A 19,443-nucleotide genomic window follows, 5' to 3' on the forward strand; every position below is an offset into this window, starting at 1 on the left:
CCTCAACTAGGAGCGACTTGATTGATGGATTTGAGAGGGGAGGGTGGATTGGGCGGGAGGTGGGGAAATGCTATAAGCTGGTTGGAAAGAATGAGTACCACTGGGTGAAGCCTTGTCACTCCCACCCGCCTACACATACAAACACAGTAAAATACTCTGCCCCTTTTTGTCCTTGGCCCTTGTTGGGTTGGGCAACTCTCCTATCAATTGGCTCACGGGAGCACTGCAGCACTGGGGTTTGGCTATACCCTGGGCTGCAGAGGCAAACAGGTCTGACCCTCAAGCATCTCTCTGGCCCCAACTTGCTATGTGCCCCTTGACATGGCCCTTAACCACCCTCAGCCTCAGCTTCCTCATCTGTGAAATGGGGGTGATTACAGGGTTTGGGGGGAACTAAAGTCCTAAGCATATGCCTGTGCACAGGGATGGCTGTTTATCTTTATTTCCCTGGTGGTTGCTAACGGCCCAGTCATGTCCTAATCTGCCCTTGGAGAAGTCGCCTGCAGCCATCGTCTGTGATCTGAATTGAGAACAAGGTGTTCCCAGCAGCCTCGAAGGAGGCCTGGAGTGGGACGCTGAGCGGTTTGGAAGTGCCTTCACGCTTCCCCACTGGGGTCTGGCACGGGGCCGGGCTCAGAGGGCCGGATGGGGCTTCATTTGTCTCTTTAGCTGCAGCGCTCAGCACAAAGCTGGCCTCTCGTGGTTCTCGTAAATCCTGAACAAAATAGTTTTAAACAAGCAAAAAAAAGTCATACACCTTGGGTGTCGTCTTGCCGGCACTTTATCTGATGGCTGGGGCCCGGAGAAGGACAGTAGCTCATCCAAGGCCACCAGCCCTTTAGTGGCAGCGATTGGACCTGTTCACTTCTCCCTGGCTCAGATATGTATTGCGATTCTAATTTTTAAAATGCCAATAACAAAGATTTCACGTTAGCTGGGGGAAGGGTAACAGTGGAGTGGATATTTTGGGTGTAGGGCGCCCCTGCCCCAAAACCATGCCAGAGAGTATCTGGCTACAAAGGCCTTAAGACAGGGGTGACCAGCCTGTCGGCATCTCTGGGCCACAGTAAATACATTGCAACACGTAATCACAGAAACATCTCATAATGTTTTAAGTAAACTTACCATTTTGTGTTGGGCTGCATTCATAGCCACGCTGGGCTGCATGCAGCCTGCAGGCCGTGGGCTGGACACTCCTGCGAGGGTATCATTCGATCTTCTTAGTTTACATTTGGGGAAACTGAGGCCCAGAGAGAGGTAGTAGCCTGCTCGGGGTCCCCAGAGAGTGGGAAGCAGAGAGGCAGTCACAAGGCCCACTTTCAGTAAGAAGCAGTAAGATGGGTGTCTCTTACCCCCAGCCCGCTGCCTCATGTTCAAAGAAAGCCAGTGTGAACAATGGTTTCCTGAGGAAGTTTTGGTTTTTAATGATGTCAAGGGAAAGGACCGTTTCCGGAACTGTGTGTGCCCACGTGATGTCTGGAGTTGGGCCTGGCACGGCTGCTTCAGACGAAAGCCACAGGGTCCTATTTATAGGCCGATGTGATTAGGTTGATGTGGTCAGGAGAGGCCTGCCTGCCCTCTCTGCCCAGCCCAGCGATGGCGGAGGAAGAGGCCCTCGGGGGCGATTCCGACCCATGGGTGAGTAGCAAGGGACCTGGGGTGGTCCCTGAAGCTAGCTCGGAGAGGGGGTACAGGGAGGCCTCGGGGGAGGTCCCAGTCCTGACTCCCGGGTCCGGGGCCAGCCGGCCCTCTGCAGAGACGCAACCAGTTCCTATCCTGTTCTCCTTCTGCTTAAAAGTCCTTCTCTGCCTCCGATCAGTTCAGGATTCCTGCTCGCCAGGTCCCTTCCCCACCCACCTCTGCGCCTTTGCTGTTGCTGTTCTCTCCACCTGACTTGCCTGTGCCCAGTTCCCCAAAGACGAACCTGCGTTCATTCTTCAAGGCGCTGCTCAAATGCTCCTCTTTGTGGCTTGTCAGGTCCCGGGTGCTCCCTGGTTTGTGTCACCAGAGTGATGACTCAAGTTCATGTGTGCTCTCCCCTGGGCCAGGAAGTCCTGAGGAAGGACCTGACATAGAGGAAGAAAAGGAGAAAGGCATTTGTGACCGAGCACCTACTCTGGTCATTCATTCACCTTACATGTCTGATGAGGTATGATCTGTGTGCCACACTCCACACGGCAGGTATGTTTTAAAGGTGTGTAGGAGTGAGAGTAAGCCTTCCGAGTCAGGTCGTCCTGGATTCAGACTCTGCCCTGCACTTCCTAACAGTCATCCCTGGGCTGAACCTCTCTGCGCCTCACCTTTCCCATGGTTTCGGGGAGCATTGTCATCAAGATAAAGTTTCTAAGTACTTAGGTTACTCGGTCCATAATGAGCTTCTGTGTGCCTAATAGGAACGACTTACAGGTGGGGAAACTGAGACTCCGTGCAGGGGAGCCCTTTCTCTAGGCCCCCACACAGAGCCAGTGGCCAAGAAGAGAGACCAGATCCTAGTGTCCGACTCCGCCCTTTGTTCTCCTCCCTCCCTCTCTTAGCCCCCTGGGCCTATTCTGTTCCCCAGATCGGGGAAGCTTTGTTTTTGGGGATTGTTTTTCCTAAGAAGTTTCCTCTGCGGTGCCACGGATGACTCAGAGCCCTGAGTCACCAGGAGGCCCGAGGGCCAGGGAGGAGTAGGGCGGGGGGGAGGAGGGAAAGGAGAGAAGGGACCAGCAAGGGGGTCCCAGTTCCAGCTCTGGCACTCCCATCGCTCAATCGGCTACTAGGTCAGACAAGGCACCTCCCTGTCCTGCCTGGCCTCGGTTTCCCCAAATGTGAAAGGCGACGTTGAGCTTTGATACGTGGTTTCCAGTCCAGGCTGAGCCTCAGAATCCCAGGTTCCCGGGCCCCACCCTGACCTGCAGCAGACTCAGAGCTGGGCGTGGGGCCTGGGAATCCACGTCTCCTGGAGCTCCCCAGGTGCTTCTGCCTCGCTCCTGATCTGCAGAGGGGCTGGGAACCGGGCTGCGCAAGGCTCCCTCCGCTGGGCCTCAGAGGGTCTGTGCAGCCCTGCCCCCGACACCCCACCACCTCGGAGCCCCTTCTTTGCCGAGTTCTTTGTCAGAGTGGCACACAGGAAGTGTATAGGCTTTTCTTCTCTTTAAAGCAGTTTTGTTGAGTATCATTTCCCTAAATTGTTGAAGTAAATTTATGTGTAATTTACATACCTACAATTCACCCGGTTTAATTACTTCAGTGATTTTTAATACACTTACAATGTTGTGCCTCCACTCCCACAGTTCGGTCTGAGAACATTTCCATGACCCCTAAAAGGTGCCCACGCCTGTGTGCTGGCTGTCCCCACACCCACCCCTGTCACCCGTCACCAATCCGCTCTGTCTTTCTGAACGCCCAGACCTGTGCGCACCACCCGGCTTCTCCCTTTCTGGCTGTGTGACCTCATGCAGGTCACTGCCCCTCTCTGAGCCTTGGATTTCTCCTTAGTCGGAGAGGGAATAATGATATCCTCCTCGTAGCCTGTTGTTTGAACTTCACTAATGTGATCCAGTGTGTGCTGCGCAGTAGGAGCTGGGGACGTGGGAGCCTGGCACGCGGTATGCCGGGCATCTGTGCCGGGCGCTAGGCTAAGCACCTTCAGTGCATTATTTCTCACTTCCCCCAGCAGCTCTTGTTAGGTGAGCGCTGATACAATTTCTGAGGCACTGAAAAGGGAGGTAACTTTTCCCAGGCTGCATAGGTGACGGCGCATAGGGTTGGGGGCCTGTCCCAGGCCTCCTGCCTTAACCTTTCCACCGCAGATGGGAGTCCTGGCTCGAGGGACACCACTTGTGGGCCCAGGGCACGGTTATGGCACACACTTCCAAGGGACAGGACCTGATACAGTGGACATGGGCTTCCAAAGAGGGTATGTAGTACAGAGTGCGTATCGGGCAACAGATGTGACATGGTGCATGGAGCATGATCCAAGGAGTAAGTTACATGGGATGCAGTACCTGGAACATGCATCAGAGCAGACACGCAGGACAAGGCTTGAGGAACACAGGGCCTGGGAGGGGGCACAGAGAGCATGGTGTATGTGACGCTGGGTGTGGTACATGGTACATGACGTGGGGATGCGGTACCCACAGTATAGCACTTGCAATGCAACAACAGGGCACAGAGAGGCCTTTTACATGGCAGTGCCTGGGGCCCCAGCACACAGTGGCAGGGGCCAGTTTTCTCTTTCCACAAGGGCCTATCTGTGTTCCGCCGCCTCCTCCCTGTGTCTTCGCATGCCAAACAGTGGGTGTGTCCTAGAGGACTGGGGCCCAGTACCTCCCACCACCTACTGGCTCAGACAGGGAGCAAGTCTTGGGGCCAAGTCCATGGCTCAGGAAGAGCCTGCCAGGCCCCCAGAACCTGTCTCTCAGAAGCATCCATGAGCCCCAGCACTTGGCTAGCCAGAGCCTAGTAATTTTCCTGTAAGCCATCTTCCCTCCCGCTCCCCTCCCTGGCTGCCGCTGCTGGCTGTGAGCGCTGCATTCCAGTGCTCTGGGAGAGAGTCGGCTCTGCCACTGGGGCGGAGGCGCAGGGAGGAGGCAGCTATTAGCAACCTGGTGGTTCCCAAGCCCTCCTGGCTCTTGGCGCTCACTCCTTCATCTTCCCATCTGCACAAGAGCCTTCAATAGCTTGATGCACTGAGGCTTGGAGAGGCCAAGAGCTGGCCCAAGGTCACACAAGTCAGAGGCAGAGCTGAGGCTAGACTCTGGCTGTCCTGCAGGCAGGAAACTGAGGATGTATAGAGGCAAGGTTAGATGGCGCAGAGGCTGTTGTTGGGGGGTGGGCAGGTGATGCGGCTGCAAGAGCACATGGGCACCATATTGTAGAGGGCCTTAGGTGCCAAGCTGGGGGTTCCTGTCTGCTTTCAGTGTGCACTGGGGGCCGTGGAAGGGTCTGGAGCAGGGAATGATGCAATCTCCAGGGATAACAGGAGAGCCGAAGGCAGTGAGGAGGCTGGTGCAGTGGTTTCAGAGGAAAGATGGGGACCCAGAACCAGGACCTCCAAGTGCTGGATTGTGGGGGTGGGAAGCGAGTGTGAAACAGGCCGTGCACAGGGCTGCAGCCTCGGCCTCAGCCCTAGGTGCATTCCCCGTGGGATGCACAGGGTAGGCCCTGCCTCTAAGAGTGTCACTGAGGGTTCTGGAAGCCCCCAGAGGGACCAGCACCTGGAGGACGATGCCGGTGACTGGTGTCTCCCTGGAAGCGAGGCTGGGAGCACACCGGGGGAGAGGAGACAGCACCGTTCTGGAGCCCTGCTATGTGCCAGGCACGGGGTTCCGTGTGCCGGGGCTCCTTGAATCCTTCCATCTAGATGTGCTTGTCCTCTGACCCGGGAAAGGAGCAACGCATTCCAGTACCCTGCTTCTGTTTGCACTTAAAGGGGGAGAGTACTTTGAAAACCTATTAAAGTGAAAAGGATTAGTCATAATGAAAAATATCTTTGAATCTCTGGAAGTTCTATCGAAGTTAAGAATTTGAGAGCCATTGCAAAGAATTTCTCATCATGCTATAGAGCATTTGTAGTTTTTCCGTAACTGATCTGTACTAGAATCAAGTGCTGGCAAGCCTGTGACACGGTCTTGTCGTTCTGTCCCCAAGGACACAGGCTCGGAGAGGTTGAGTCACTTGCCCAGGGTCACCCAAGTAGTACGTGACAGGGCTAGGGTCAGATGGTGACTCCAAAGCCCTTATTCTTTTGGGTGAGGCAGGCCAGAGGAGAGGGGAATGTGTCATCAGGAGAGACTCATGGGGGGGGGGCGAGGAACAGAAGGCACCCTTAGGTGCCTCCCCATCCCCGGCACTAGCACCAGCCACCACCCTGGGTCTCTGGGCCTTGACTGGGACCCTTCAGCCCTCCCGTTCTCTGGATGCAGGGACGCAGAGGTAGAGGTCAAGGGTGGGTATGTGGGCCAGTGGCCTGTGTGTGTGCACAGCCTGGACAGACGGTGGGGGCTCGTCTTTGGATGTTATGCTTACTGAGCACCTGCTGTGTGTCCAGCACGGTGCCCGGGGCTCCCAGACACCCCACAGGGTAGAAGTCATCGCCCCATCTTACAGAGGAGGAAGGAAGGTGGAACTCTGCAGAAGGGCCACTTGCCAAGGGCACGTACACCCCAGGCATCCCCTGTGTTCTGTTGGCTGGAAGGCCATGTACCCCTCACCCCGTTGGTCGTTCTTGGCGTCCTGAGCTTACAGAGGCTCAGCCCCTGCTCCTGGGGGAAGGAAAGTGGCATTTTCGAACATCTGTTTTATGCCAGGCATGGTCCTAGGATCTTCCACGCTTATGGTCTCATTCAACCCTTTCCACGTGCCTTTGAGAAAGGCATTTGTACTTACTTTTATACCTAAGGAGCTTCAGTCTCAGAAAGAGAATCTTACCCAGGCCCCTCTGTAGGTACATACTCGGTGCCCAGTTCCGTGCTTAGCCCCAAATGTGCTTGACCTTATCAGATTCCCACCACAGCCCTGGGAAGGTGTGGTAATCCCCGCCCGAGGAAGCAGAGGCTCAGAGGGCAGGAGCCACGTGTTCAAACCACGTGGTTAGGAAGCAGTGGGTCGGGCACTTATACCCAGGTTTTCCTGGCCAGAGCTCTTCCCACCACAGTCATGCGCATTGTTTTCCTGCTCTTGGAAAGCCCTTCCTCTGTGGTGCAGGGAGCGGCCTCCCAGGCTCCTGCTCCTTCTGGCTCTGGCTAAGGCATCTGAGGCCCTGTCTTCCAGGACGTTTGCTGGTGGAGACCCTGTTCCACCTTCTGCTGGTCCTGTGGCCGCAGTGCCTGCGTCTGGGTCTCCATGTCGTGCTGCTGATTTGTTTGTGCATGGGCTGCCCTACTGGTGGGCTCCAGGGTGCCAGAGGGGCCAGCACAATTGTCTGCAGTCCAGCCTCCCAGGAACGGAACAGCGCTGGCTCACAGAGAAGGGGAAACAGGGTGAAGTGGGCCCTAGCAGGCAGGGCCCTGGGCTCACACCCGTGGTCAAATCTGGCTACTTCCAGGGCACGGGGTCAGGAAGTGGTGGGGCCTGGCCCGCTCTGAATGTCCTGCCCTGGCTCTCAGCACTAGGTGGGGTTGCCTCCGGAAGCTGGTCACAGGCCAGTGGCTCCGGTCCCTGGGATAGTTGGCCCTCTGGAGGTGGCTTCAGCCAAGCCCCACTGCCGTCTCCCCAGTGACTGTCCACACCCAAGACAGACTGTGCCAACACAGAGAGCCAGCTGGCCCTTCCAGGGGGCCCTGTCGTGTCATGGAGACAGGCCTCAGCCTAGGCCTGATCACCAGGAGACCTAGGTTCTAGGGCTGCTCTGCCAGGTACTTGCATGTGATTCTGAGAAGTCACACTGTCATTCTTGGCGTCATCATCTACAAAGAGAAGATGGACCAATGGACATGCTGTTAATCAGTCCTACTGTGTGCAGTGTACCCCAGCCATCTCCCTCCAGAGCTCCTGACTGTCCTGCAAGTGGGCATCACTGTCCGTGTTGACAAACGAGGGACCCAAGGCTTAGAGAGGGACAGTAACTTGTTCCAGGTGACACAGCCGGCCCTGAACTCAAGAATCTCACTGTGGAGTCTGGAACCTTTCTCCTGCCCCACTTGCTCTCAGGTGGCGCGCCAATGCTGAACAAAGGCCTCTGCAAAGAAGCAGGAAGTTCGAGAAGAAAGGGGCTCACTGGTGGGGAGCTCCTATTGTGTGCCAGCCCTTGGGCCCCCTCACTGCCCTGCGAGCTACGTATCATTCTCCCATTGTATAGACAAGGAAACCGAGGCCCTGATCACAAGTCCACGGGGCTCTCCAGACCTCACTGAAGCCCTGTCCAGTTTCACTGGGTTTCATAACTGGTGTCTCTGATAACTGACCACTGTCCCAGTTAGCAAAGCCCTAGCCGGAGGGGTGGGTGTTCCCATGAGGGCTCAGAGAACAGTGTGAGCCAGCAAGCAAACAAGCTCCGAGAGGGGGCCTCCCATGAGTGCCGGTTTCTGGGAAACTCAGAACAGTGTTTGGGGCAAAGAGAAAGAACAGGGCGGTGTCTCCTAGGTTGGCCGGGGGCCTTTTGTACACTGTGGCCCAGAGGGGAGGGTGAGGTCGTCTCCTCCAGACTCTGGGAGGTCCAGAGAGACGTGGCAACTAGCCCAAGGAGCCAGAGGGAGCAAGGCTGGAGCTGGCTGTGGGGGTCCTGGGGCCAGCTACAGGGGAGGGGTGGGAGCTATACAGCTCCTTCGTGCGGGCAGACACCAAAAAGCTGCCTACCGTGTGTGTGGCACTGGGTGAGAGCCGGAAGCTCCCCAGACCAGAGGTTAGAGAAGGGAAGGGACTAGGGTGCACGCATATCGTGAGGGGTGGCAGGGCCAGGCGGCCTCCGCAGGCACGGAAACCATACCTGACCTGAGTGCCCGTGAGTGCCGTAGAGTGTAGCTGCCACAGTCCGTCTTCCACTCAGTGGCCACAGCCGGGGGTCTTCCTGGGACATGCCTTTGCCCTGGGTGCTCACACAGGTGTGTGGAGGGCTGGAGCGCTTCCTGATGCAGCCTCCTGCCCTGACCCGGGAGGTGTGGTGTGGACGGCTGCCCCAGAGACTCCTGGCTGCCCGGCCTGGCTTGGGCTTGACTGGTTTAGCAACTGTAACCCTTTACCTGGAAAGGACACTGCTGCTCCCTGCATAGACCGGACGGTGCCAGGAGGTCCTGCTTGATCTCTCCAGACAGAGGCGGGGACAGGAGCTACCACACTATGTTTGAGTCGCAGCAATGCCTCTTTCCAGCTGGGGGACCCTGAGCAAGTGACCGAATCTTCCCGAGTCTCAGTTTCCCTGTATGGATAATGGGAACTTTAATGCTCTTTTTCCCTGGTTGCTGTGAAGAGACTGAGTCTTGGATCCCCTCATCTCCCGCCTTCCTTCCCTCCCTTCTCCCAGAGATGTCTGGGCCCAGAGGAGAGGTGGCATGCTGCCACTGGTGGTGGTGGTGGTGCCTCCCGCAGGGCAGGGGCCCTGGACTGTCAGATTCGGAAGGACCTGTGGATGGGAACCCTGAGGCTCAGAGATGTATAGGTTCTGGATGCGGCTGCACGGCCAGTATCTGGGAACGCCGCAGCTGGGAATAGCATAGCGGCCTACCCATCTTTTGCAATGGAGACCTGAGGCCCAGAGGAGGATGGTGACTTGCCCAAAATCACCCAGGATGTCAGTGGCAGAGTCTAGCCTAGCACTGGGGCCTCTTCCTTCCTACCCAGGGACCTTTCTCCTGTACCCCAATCCCCCCAATCTCCTGCACTCAGCAGGCAGGGGGAGGGAGCAGCATATAAGACCATGCTGCCCCCACCACAGGCCTCCACACATCTCTGCCCCGCAGCAAGAGTTCCCAGGCTGTGGGCTCTCCGAGGGCAGGGGCCAGGGCCCGTTCGCCGGGTCTCCAGTGCCGAGGGCCCCCACTCCAGAGCTGTGTGGCAGGCAGAGCCGCACGGCATTTGCGATCATTAATCAGAGAGCCAGTCACCCTGGACTGCTTGTCAGGCCCCTGGGGCCAAGGCCGAGCCACAGCAGCCCTCTGTTAATCACCAACTGAGGAGGTCAGGGCCACGCTGCTTCAGGAAGGGGCTGCACAGCTGGGCGAGCAGCCGGCCCCGTGCTCACGCTGGGGGCTGGGCTGACGAGGAGATTCCTTCTTCCTATTTGTCTGGGTTTTCCAGATTGTCTATTGAGCAGGCATCACTTGAAGCATATTTTTTAAAGGTAGTATTTCTAGATCAGTGTTTTGTTAAAAAAAGAAAAAAAACACCCATGACATTAGGTACATACTGGTAAGTTGTTTTTAACCAACCCCAGAGCAAGTTTTTTATTTTAAGGAAGTATATTAAGGTATAATTTACCTACCATAACGATTCACCCATTTAAGCGCACAGCACAACACTCTGAATTTTAGTAGAGTTTTCGGTTGTGTAATCATCTCCACCATCCAGTGTTAGAATGTTTCTGTCACCCTCGAATGTGTCGTCTCGCTGACTCCAGGGAACCTGGCGCTCACTCGCCGCAGCCTCTGGCAGCCTGCGCAACTGTCTCTCCTTTCATCCCGTCCAAGCAAACGGCCTTGACGGTTTTCTGTTCGTCTTCCTTGACTTTTCTAGGGTGTATGCAAAAACAGATAGCCTTCTAAAAAAGAGGAAAGGAGCTAATAGATGCAATGGTTTACTTTCTGTGCTTGGAGATCTCTCTGTGGTTACGGAGCGCCTACTGTGTGCCAGGCACGATCAGATCTGGCTCATTCTGAGTTCACAGCTGCAGAGTGGTCCATTGTATGGCGGCTCCGTAATTTATTTAACCAGGAAATCTGGGTCCCTTCCAGTTTTCTCCAAACAATGCTTCAGTGAACACCCTTGCTCGTGTGTTTTTGTGTGCCTTTGTAAGTAATTCTGAAGGAAGTGGGTCTGTGGTTGCACTGTGTGTTTTGAATCTGGGTGGTCAAATTGCTATCCAGGGAGGTGAAAGCTGGTTTACACTTCCATCGGAGCACGCGAGAACTGTGGGGTTTTTCTAATCCTTCAAGCCTCCGGAATGCCTTCGGAGAGGGGAGGGCTCTCGGAATTGAGGCCCGAGCTGGCCCACTGCAGGCTCCACAGGCCCTGAGAACTCAGCATCTCTCTGCAACCACCGTCCGCCCCCCGCCCACCCTGACAGGCACTCTTCCACGTGGCACGTGGGCCCCCGAGACTCCTGCCGCCCTCCCGGCCTCCTCTCCTCTTGCCCGCTGTGTTTCAGGCCGGATCCCCCCACCATTCGCTGCATGTGGCCTGTGTTTGCTTGCCCTTTGCCCACGCTGGTCCCTCTCCGAAAATGCCTTTTCTTAATCTCCCTCCTCCCTGTCCTTCAATGCCCAGCCGGCAAGTCCCTTTCTCCACGGAGTCTTCTTATAATCCTCGCACTCTGGAATCTTCTTTGCTCTGTGTGAGTTCCCGTAGCCCTTTATCCGGCCCGCAGGCCCTCTTCAGCAGGAGGGAGCTACCGTGGAGGGTGGAGGGCAAACTTGAGCCTGGTTACTTGGAAGCTGGGCTGCAGGAGCAGCTGGGGTGGGTGACTGTTGGCCGTGGGGCGGCGGGGATGGGAGCTCCCCTGTACCTAGCTGTCAGCCGGGCTGTTTTCACACGCAGAGACCGATAGAGCCCTCAGAAACTACTGTACCCCTTGGTAGGTGAGGCGACTGGAGGCGTAGGGGAGGAAAACAACCTGCTCACAGTGGAGGTGGGAATCAAAGCCAGGTCCCCAACTCCCCAGCTCTCTTGCCTGTCATGGCAGGGGACTGTGAGGAGAGGGGGGTGCTGGGACCCAACGGGACCTTGGAGGTAGAGAAGTTGGGTCCAGCAGGGTGGTGGGAGGGGGGAGAGAGGGGCTGGCCGGTGGGACTAGGAGAGTCGGGATCATACTTCTCCTGACCCAGGGACCGTGTGCCTCAGCGTGGGAGGTGCAGGGATGGGAAGGGGGCGGAGGAGTGGGGAGAAGCCTTACAGCCCTGTCTTCTCTTGGGGAGCCAAGAGATGGGACCTAGACCCCCCCAAAAAAAGTCCCACCCCCAAAACAAAACAAAATCGGAAACAACTACAAAAAGCAGCAGGCGCTGGAACTGAAGACCTGAAGGTGAACCCTGACATCATCAGGGGTAAATACTCTGCCCCTGGGGAGAAATACGGGGGGTTGAGAGAGAACAACTGGGCACAAAGATGGTACTTGAAGTCTTGGTAAAAATAAACATTTAAACAATAAAAACTTTCTTGATTGTCACACCTGGAGCCAATGCAAAGAAATACTGAAGAAAAAGGAATAAAAACTTTTTAAAAAGAAGAAAAGCGGGGGGTGGTTTTGACTGGAGGAAAGCCTGCAGCTGCGGGGGGGGGGCGGGGGGCGGTGGTGACAGGTCTGCCTGCCCCTGCCTGGGTCCTGCTGGCCCAGGGGTGCAGGCTAGCCCGTGCTGCCTGGGTGGTCAGGCCGCCCCGCAGTGCCTGGGCTCTCGAATGGTGGCTGTCCCGTTTCCTGGGGCTGCGCGGGTGGGTTGTGTACCCTGCACGCAGTGATCCATCCCCTCTGTAAGGTGCGGCCGTCGCCATACCCACGCTGTCAAGGATAAAGGATGTTATGAAGGAAGCGTGGAAAGCTTTCAGTAAATGCTGGAGATGTTAGGTGTGGATGTGGGAGTGGTCTTGCGTGGGTCACACAGGAGGCTGAGCCGGACTCCCTCACTTTCGTGAAGGCGCCCATTTAGTGTGCACAGAGGCAGCGCCTGCTGCCTGCTAAGCTCTGTGCCCGGTCTCCGCCCCCCTGAGCTGCGGGGGTGGGGGGGTGGGAAAGAGTGGCCGGCACGCCCGATTGGGTTGGTCCGGTGCGAACCCAGCTGTCTCCAAAATCCAGGCCAGATCCCCGCCCCTGGCGGGCCCTCGGGGGCCGGGCTCGGCCCTGCCCCCGAGCTCTCCTTGCGGGGCGGTCCCGGCTCGGGCGGGATGGGCCAGCGACTACTTAAGAGCAGTGACCCGGACGCCGCGGGTGCCGGCTGGGTCTCCTGCAGTCGCTGCCGCCATGGCTCCGCGAAGCTCCGCGCCCGCGATGCTCTGTGCCCTGGTCCTGGCGCTGTGCGCGCTGTCGCCGCAGGCCCGCGTGGCCACCGCGTCGCGGGGGGGATCGCGGGTGGCGACCCAGGCACCGCAGACTCAAGGGCGGGTGAGTGCCCAGGGGGCCTGGGGGCTCCCGGAGTAACTCTCTATTGTAAGTTCTTGCAGATACAGCACTAGGAAAAGGGGAGTAATTCAGGTCTAGAATGGAAAAACTGTTTTGTTGCTTTGTAAGTATCTCTTGCTGCTTCCGGGGCTCCCATGGATGCGGGTGGGAGCCTCGGGGACCTGGCTGTTTCCCTCCCTAGAGGCTAACCTCGCCTTGGCCGGACTTCTTTTTCTTCCCCGTCTTGGGATTTCTGACCCATCCCTGCCCCCTGATTTGTCCTTTTCTCCTCCAGTGTCTCTTTCCCTCTGCCCGATTTCTCTCCTTCCCTCTTCTCATTTCTCCCATTTCAGATTTCTCTTTTTCCTCTGATTTATTTCTGCCTTGCCAATATTTTCTCCCTCTTCCGTGTATGATCTTGCCTCTGCCCGCTTATCATCATTACGATTATTTGTTCTCTCTGATATCTCAGTCCCGTCTGGTTTCTCCTCTCTCCTGTTGCACTTTTATGTTTCTCCACCCCTCTGCCTGAGTTCTCTCCGTCTGGTTTCTCTGACCTCTCCCACCAGATCTGTTCTCCGGCCAGGGGACCCGTGCCTGCTGAGTTCTGCCCTTTGGCCCCAGGCTAACAGTCCCACTCTGCCGCATCTCCAGCCCTCCTGCATGCCTGACGGCCTTTCCCCCATCCTTGACCACCTGGTCTCCAGCAGGCTCCTGCAGACCCTGGCTGCATCCTCTCCACCTTTCCAAGAAATGGAATTTGGGGGTGGGGTGCCCGGGGGGGGGCAGGAGGGAGGAGGCAGACAGCGCAGGAGGCCACTTGGGCTAAGTCATTTAGACCCTCCTCGGGGTGTGGTGGGGGCATGGGTGGGGCATGGGAAAACCTTCCCGCTTCCAAAGAGCCAAAGCCAACAGGCTGCGTGGTCTGGGCCAGTCTCCCCCCTTCTTTGGGCCCCAGTTTCCCTATCTGCAGAATGCGGTTGAATGATGAGCTCTCCTAGGAGCCTTCTAGTTCTAAGAGCCACTGAGGATGCTGGGAGGGAACACAGTGAGCCCCTGGGGACCCCCAGATTTACCATTTCCACCTGAGGGGGTCTCCCCGTGCTCCCAGAGTTGGTGTTCTTAGAGCTTGGGGCAGTTCCTCCTACACCACTTCCTCGCTGGGGACCCTGGGCAGAGTCACTTCGCCACACTCTGCCCCTCGGTTTTCCCAACCAATTGGCACTCAGAAGGGAAGAAAAGAGGGAGCACCCTTTGCCTCCCCGTGACCGGGGAGCTGAGCGGGAGAGACGGACGCTTGGCCAAGGGCAGAGCCTAGAGCCTGCACTCCGCTCTGTCTGCTCTCTCACCCTGAGCGCGAAATGGGGGGGTCCGCTTGCAGAAGGGGCCAGGCCTGCCTTGGGGGTGGGGAGACTCAGAGGCTCAAGTGCGATGCTCTTGGTGCTAGAAACCACCCTCCCTCGTGCCCTGGGCTCGCTCTCCCCGCCAGGGCCTCGGCCCCTGATCAGGCTCTGCCCCGTCTCTTCCAGCCCAGCAGCATGGTGGTGGAACACCCCGAGTTCCTCAAGGCGGGAAAGGAGCCTGGCCTGCAGATCTGGCGTGTGGAGAAGTTTGACCTGGTGCCTGTGCCCACCAACCTTTACGGAGACTTCTTCACAGGTGACGCCTATGTCATCCTGAAGACCGTGCAGCTGAGGAACGGGAACCTGCAGTACGACCTCCACTACTGGCTGGGTGAGGCCAGACCCCAGCCCCGTAAAGCACAGCACTTTGCGGTGTGGTGTCCCAGCAGCCGCACGGGAGCTAAGTGGCTGCTGAGCATCAAGTGTGTGCCAGGCCCGTGGCTAGGGATTACACCCCACCCCCCCAGACCCTAGAGCCAGCCCGCTTGAGTTGGAGCCTTACTCTGTCCTTCGGCAAGTCACTCAGTGCCTCTGTGAAGTGGCCATGATGGTGGCACCCCACTATCTCTCAGGGATGTTGTGAGGGTTAAACAAGCTCAAGTTAGTACAGCATTCAGAATTTGGGGTGACCTGGGGACCCTGAGCCCCCTCCATAGCTTCCCTGGCCCAGCTCCAGCCGTGCCCCAGTTTACCCTCCAGAGTCGGGGGCCTGGCATCCCTGCCACAGCTCTGCTGAGTGACTTTGTAAGTCCTTCCCCCTCCCTGAGCCTCAGTTTCCTGATCTGCATTGCTGCTCCCAGGCACAACTTCATGCTCAGCAGGGTTGAGTGAGTGCAGGGGGACAGGTAAGGAGGTGCGTGTAGGAGGGTATGTTGGAGCTGGGAGGACTCTTAGAGACCACGGAGTCTGGCACCGGCCTCCCAATTATACAGATGAATTAACTGAGGCTCATCATGGAAGGCAGGGGTTTGCCCAGCTTCCACAGCCACTGCTGGGGGCTCTGGGCTCCTCCTCCCCCCGGAGGCTGGGACTACTCCCCAGAAGCTGGGCTTATGCTGCTCTGATGTCCCCTAGGCAATGAGTGCAGCCAGGATGAGAGTGGGGCGGCCGCCATCTTCACCGTGCAGCTGGACGACTACCTGAACGGTCGGGCCGTGCAGCACCGCGAGGTCCAGGGCTTTGAGTCAGCCACCTTCCTCGGCTACTTCAAGTCTGGCCTCAAATACAAGGTGGGTCCTGGGCGGTGGGGACAAATGCACCAATGTCAGACTCATTCGGGTCCACTCTCCTTTCAGCCTTGTGGGGTGGTGTGGGCACATAGGTCAGAGCTCAGCCTTTACAGTTGGCCGGCCCTGGGTTTGAATCCTGTACCCTTCCTGTGTGACCTTGGACAAATCACACTCCCTCTCTGAGTCTCTGGTTCCTTATTTAAAATGAAGAGAAGAAAATTCCCGATCACTTTACAGCGTTGTCTTCCTAACCTCAGCAGAAAGCGGGGGCCGTGGGTGGAGACTCAGCCTCTCACTTGTCCTGGCCTTGGGCCTAGTCCTGTTTCTGTGCCCCCAAACTCTTGTACCCTGCCAACAGAGGGTTCCAGGTTAGGTGTTTGAAAGGACACCCTGGATCACATTCCTCTTTCTGTTCATTAGAGTTCCCCTTGAACTCGAACTCTAAGGAGTCTGAACCAACACAGATTTCTCTTCCAGGTCCCAGCCAGGTGGGGCTGAGCACAATCAAGCTAGGAGCCCTGGGAGGCTGTGCCCTGATATGCAGTGTGATGTTTGGCAAGCCGCTTGGCCTCCCTTTCCTCTTTGGTTACAGGAGAGCGAGTTATACCTGCCCTTCTGGCCTTGGAAGAGGATTTAGTGGAGGTGTAGCTGGGAAATGCCTCGCATGGGGTTTGGCACCTTGGAAGGGCTCAGGCAAAGCTGTGGTTTTACGAAGCTGGTGTTCTCTTTGGTGGGGACAGGGAGGGGATCACAAGCTTTGATGGACCTTAATATCAGAGTCCAGATCTCTTATTTCCAGGGATGGAGGGGGAACTGAGGCACAGAGTGATTAAAACAACTCGCCCAGGGTCACACAGCAAGTCAGTCCCAGGGCTGGGACCAGAACCCAGATCTCCTGTCTCCCAGCATTCTTTTCATTACACCAGCCTGTCTCTCAGGCCAAGTTGATGTTGTTGATGCGTCATGTGATTTTATAAAAATCATTGTCCCTCTCTGGGCTTCAGGGTCCTGGTGACCCTGTCCGCCCAGTGAAGCACAGGGAATTGGATGATGGGAAAGTGCTAGTGAGGCTGAGATAGCAAAAGACAGGGTGTGTGCTGGGCTGGGCTGAGCTGGAGTCCAGGAGCTCACTAGCGCCCCCTGTCGGCCAGTTCACGTGTGCCCACAGCTCCTGCAGAGCTGTCCAGCTCTCCCTCCTTCCTTTGTCCCATTCTGGGGCTGTGGTACCTTGAAGAAGGAGAGGTGAGAGGGTCCCCTGACCTAAAGAAGTACCCGGCCTTTTTGCAGCTCCTGGAGCAGGAAGCAGAAAGAGCGCTTGAGCAGGAGCCGGAGAGACTGAGGTTCTGGTCCCAAGGCCACACCTCTCTAACTGTGAGGCTTTGGCCAGTTGTGTGCCTCTGGGTGTGCGCGCTCACACATTCCCCATTTGGGATTCGTTCAGCAAACATTTATCGATTATGTAACAAGTGCCTGCTTATTGTTGCTGTTTTGTGGACAAGTTAAGCAGCTTGTCCTCCGACCTCTCCCACCAGATCTGGTAAGTGACGGAGCTGCGATTCAAACCTAGGTGTGAAGGGCCAGCACGGAGCTGGTTCAGAGTGGACACTTCAGGGTCCCCTGGTCCAGGATCTTAGCTCAGATGAGGCCTAGGAATCTGCATGTTTAGCAAGCCTGTTCCATCTTGTGGGGATTTTTCAGGGACGTTTTTGGCCCATACTCTGAGGAAAGGGTTCCCAACCCAGGCCCAGATTTGGGACTTCAGTCCTGAAAGTTCCTGGCTCCTGGTGCAAATGTGAGGTCCCAGGCTGGTCCTGTTTTGCACCCTCAGCAAGTCCTCCGGCTGCCCCCGCACTTGGCAGGCTCAGCCCAGGGTTCTCGGCCTGGAGCCCTCATCAATTATAGATCCCCGAGGAGCAGAGCTTGTTATGCAAGACTTGTTCCTGTGAAAGCCTGCACCTCAGAGCCACTTCTGTGCTCGGGTGGGAGAAGGGGCAGGGAGGGGACAGGAGCCATGAGAAGGGCTGTCATGGGGCCTGTCTCGTCTTGTTCTACAACCTGCAAATCCTCTTTAAAGAGCCTGCACTTTTCAGAATCCATTGAGCGGCCCTCCTCCTCCTCTCCCTTTGCCTGCTTTTCCTGGTTTCCTCCTTGACTTCAGACAGAACCCCAGAGACCCCTTGGGCTGGGTTATTTGAAACCCTTTGTTCAAACACAATCTGGGCTGGCTGATCCTAGATACCCCTGACCTCCGGGAGCACAGTGGGAGACTCGCTGAATCACTCGAACCCTTCCCCTGCCGCTCCCAGTTCTCAGAGGAGGAACTCCGCCTCAGAGGGTGGAGGGGACCAGCCCCAGGCACTCGTGTTCCTGTGTGTTATAAACAGTTCACCATTTAAAAAATGTAAATCTTTATATATGTTTTTCCTTCTTCTGACTGCAAGGATGATATGAGCTTATTGTAAAGTGTCAAACATTATAGAAATATAGGTTTTCAAAAGTAAAAGTCCCCCCATGATTCTGCTCTTGGTAATGTACACTGAATGGTGGACAATTTCTCTGTGTGAATGTATAGGCACATATATTTGAAGAGATACAGAACTGTCTATATTTATGAGATATATATATATATATATATATATCATTACTTTAATTTGGTAAGTGGCTTTTAAAACAACTTGTCCTATTAAATTTTGTTCAAATAATTTGATGCTAGCATCTACCCCCATAATGATTAGACCATACAAAGCAATAAACAATCCTAAAGATGATAGTACAAATAGTATCAAATAGTAAAAATTTCAAAAAATTCCTGCCTCCTGTATTTGTAGATCCACTGTCTTCTAAGAGCTTTCTTTTATTATCTTGTTAACTTGCCTCTTCAAATCTAATTTTATAGATCAGGAGAATTCATTCATCAGGAAGTGCATGCCCAGAATTATTAAAAATCAAGTATTCTTTTATTGTATACATTTATATACAGATAATGTTTTGGAATCAAGATTTATGACACAAACCACCTCTTAATTTTTTTTTAAATAACAAATAAAAGGCATGCTTGAACAAATGAAATATTTTAGAGATGCATAAATGCATAAAAAAGAAGTTCGGGGTCTTTCTTTCCCTCTACTTCTTCGTCTCTGAGGAGTCTGTGGAAATGGTCAGACTTTCTAGATCCACTGTCTCTTTACCTCCAGCTGAAGGAAGCCCCCAGGTCCGGGCTGCCCACAGACACGCAGGAATGACTGGGCTGGCAGACTTAGGAGTGGCTGGGTCCCTGGAACAGTGGGCTTGGGGGTAGAACCCGGCACTGCCACCAACTAGTTGGGACCATGGACACTGGACTTAACTTATGGGTACCTCAGTTGCTTTGCCTGTGAAGTGGGGTAATGAGACCCCTACCTGGGGCTCGTGATCACCACACTGCATGTCCATAAAGCAGGTATCCTAGACTTTGGCAAGGACTTAGTCAGTGGCATCCCATTACCAGGTGAGCACAGGGTGGCACACCTTTCTCCCAAGCTGCCCTTCCTCACCTGCTCCCCAGCAGGAGGGCCCTTGAAGCAGGGCAGAAGGAAAGTCCCTTTGAACACCTTGGCAACCCTGCTGAGCCCAAGGGGATGCTCTTGAAAGGTCTCATGCTGGTACCAAGAAAGGACACGAGAGGGTGCTCTACTTGCCACAGAAAAGTGTAATTTCTACTTGGCTCTGAACAGTGGCTTGTTCCTGCCTCTCATCCTGGGTGACCCTAGAAACCATTGCTCTGAGAAGGCCTGATGTCGGGGAAGGAAGAACCTATAGATTCAGTCACATCTGAGTTTGAGTCGTAGCTTCAACTTTTACTCCCTGTGAGATCTTGGGCAAATCCCTTCATTTCTCCCCTCATCAGTAAGATGGGGATAGTGACACCTGTCTCATAGATGACTCATGCAAAGTACCCAGAACAGTGGGCATTGCTGTCACATCACAAACACTTGCATGTTGCTGCCGTGTGTAGACATAATAGGAGCCCAATTAAACTTGCTCCCTTTGTCCCCTTGCTTTCATGGCGTCTGTGTGGCGAGAGTCAGACTTGGCCTCACTCTGT

At 55.5% G+C, this 19,443-nt stretch overlaps 1 protein-coding gene and 1 long non-coding RNA gene across 6 annotated transcripts in view; one reads left to right on the forward strand and one right to left on the reverse strand.

The window, feature by feature from the left end:
* GSN (gelsolin) overlaps positions 1 to 19,443 on the forward strand; it is a 58,104-nt gene that overhangs the window by 21,891 nt on the left and 16,770 nt on the right. For 2 of the 5 annotated variants that reach the window (XM_045840997.1, XM_045840996.1), the window contains exons 3-4: positions 14,257 to 14,461; positions 15,205 to 15,359. In XM_045840997.1, coding sequence (XP_045696953.1) covers positions 14,266 to 14,461; positions 15,205 to 15,359 — 351 coding nt within the window. In that variant the 5' untranslated portion in view covers positions 14,257 to 14,265. Of the gene's footprint in view, positions 1 to 1,543; positions 1,639 to 1,995; positions 2,150 to 12,541; positions 12,731 to 14,256; positions 14,462 to 15,204; positions 15,360 to 19,443 lie in introns of those variants that run through there. The other 3 variants (XM_045840994.1, XM_045840995.1, XM_045840993.1) reach the window with 3 other exon arrangements.
* On the reverse strand, positions 1,372 to 8,744 carry LOC123820249. The gene is made up of 3 exons (XR_006785920.1): positions 8,411 to 8,744; positions 1,925 to 2,066; positions 1,372 to 1,523 (listed from the first exon to the last, which is right to left on the reverse strand). It is a non-coding gene; the product is annotated as an uncharacterized LOC123820249 (long non-coding RNA).

The sequence above is a fragment of the Phyllostomus hastatus genome, unplaced genomic scaffold (assembly GCF_019186645.2).
Source record: "Phyllostomus hastatus isolate PE091 unplaced genomic scaffold, TTU_PhHast_1.1 phas_contig_34, whole genome shotgun sequence".
NCBI lineage: Eukaryota > Metazoa > Chordata > Mammalia > Chiroptera > Phyllostomidae > Phyllostomus > Phyllostomus hastatus.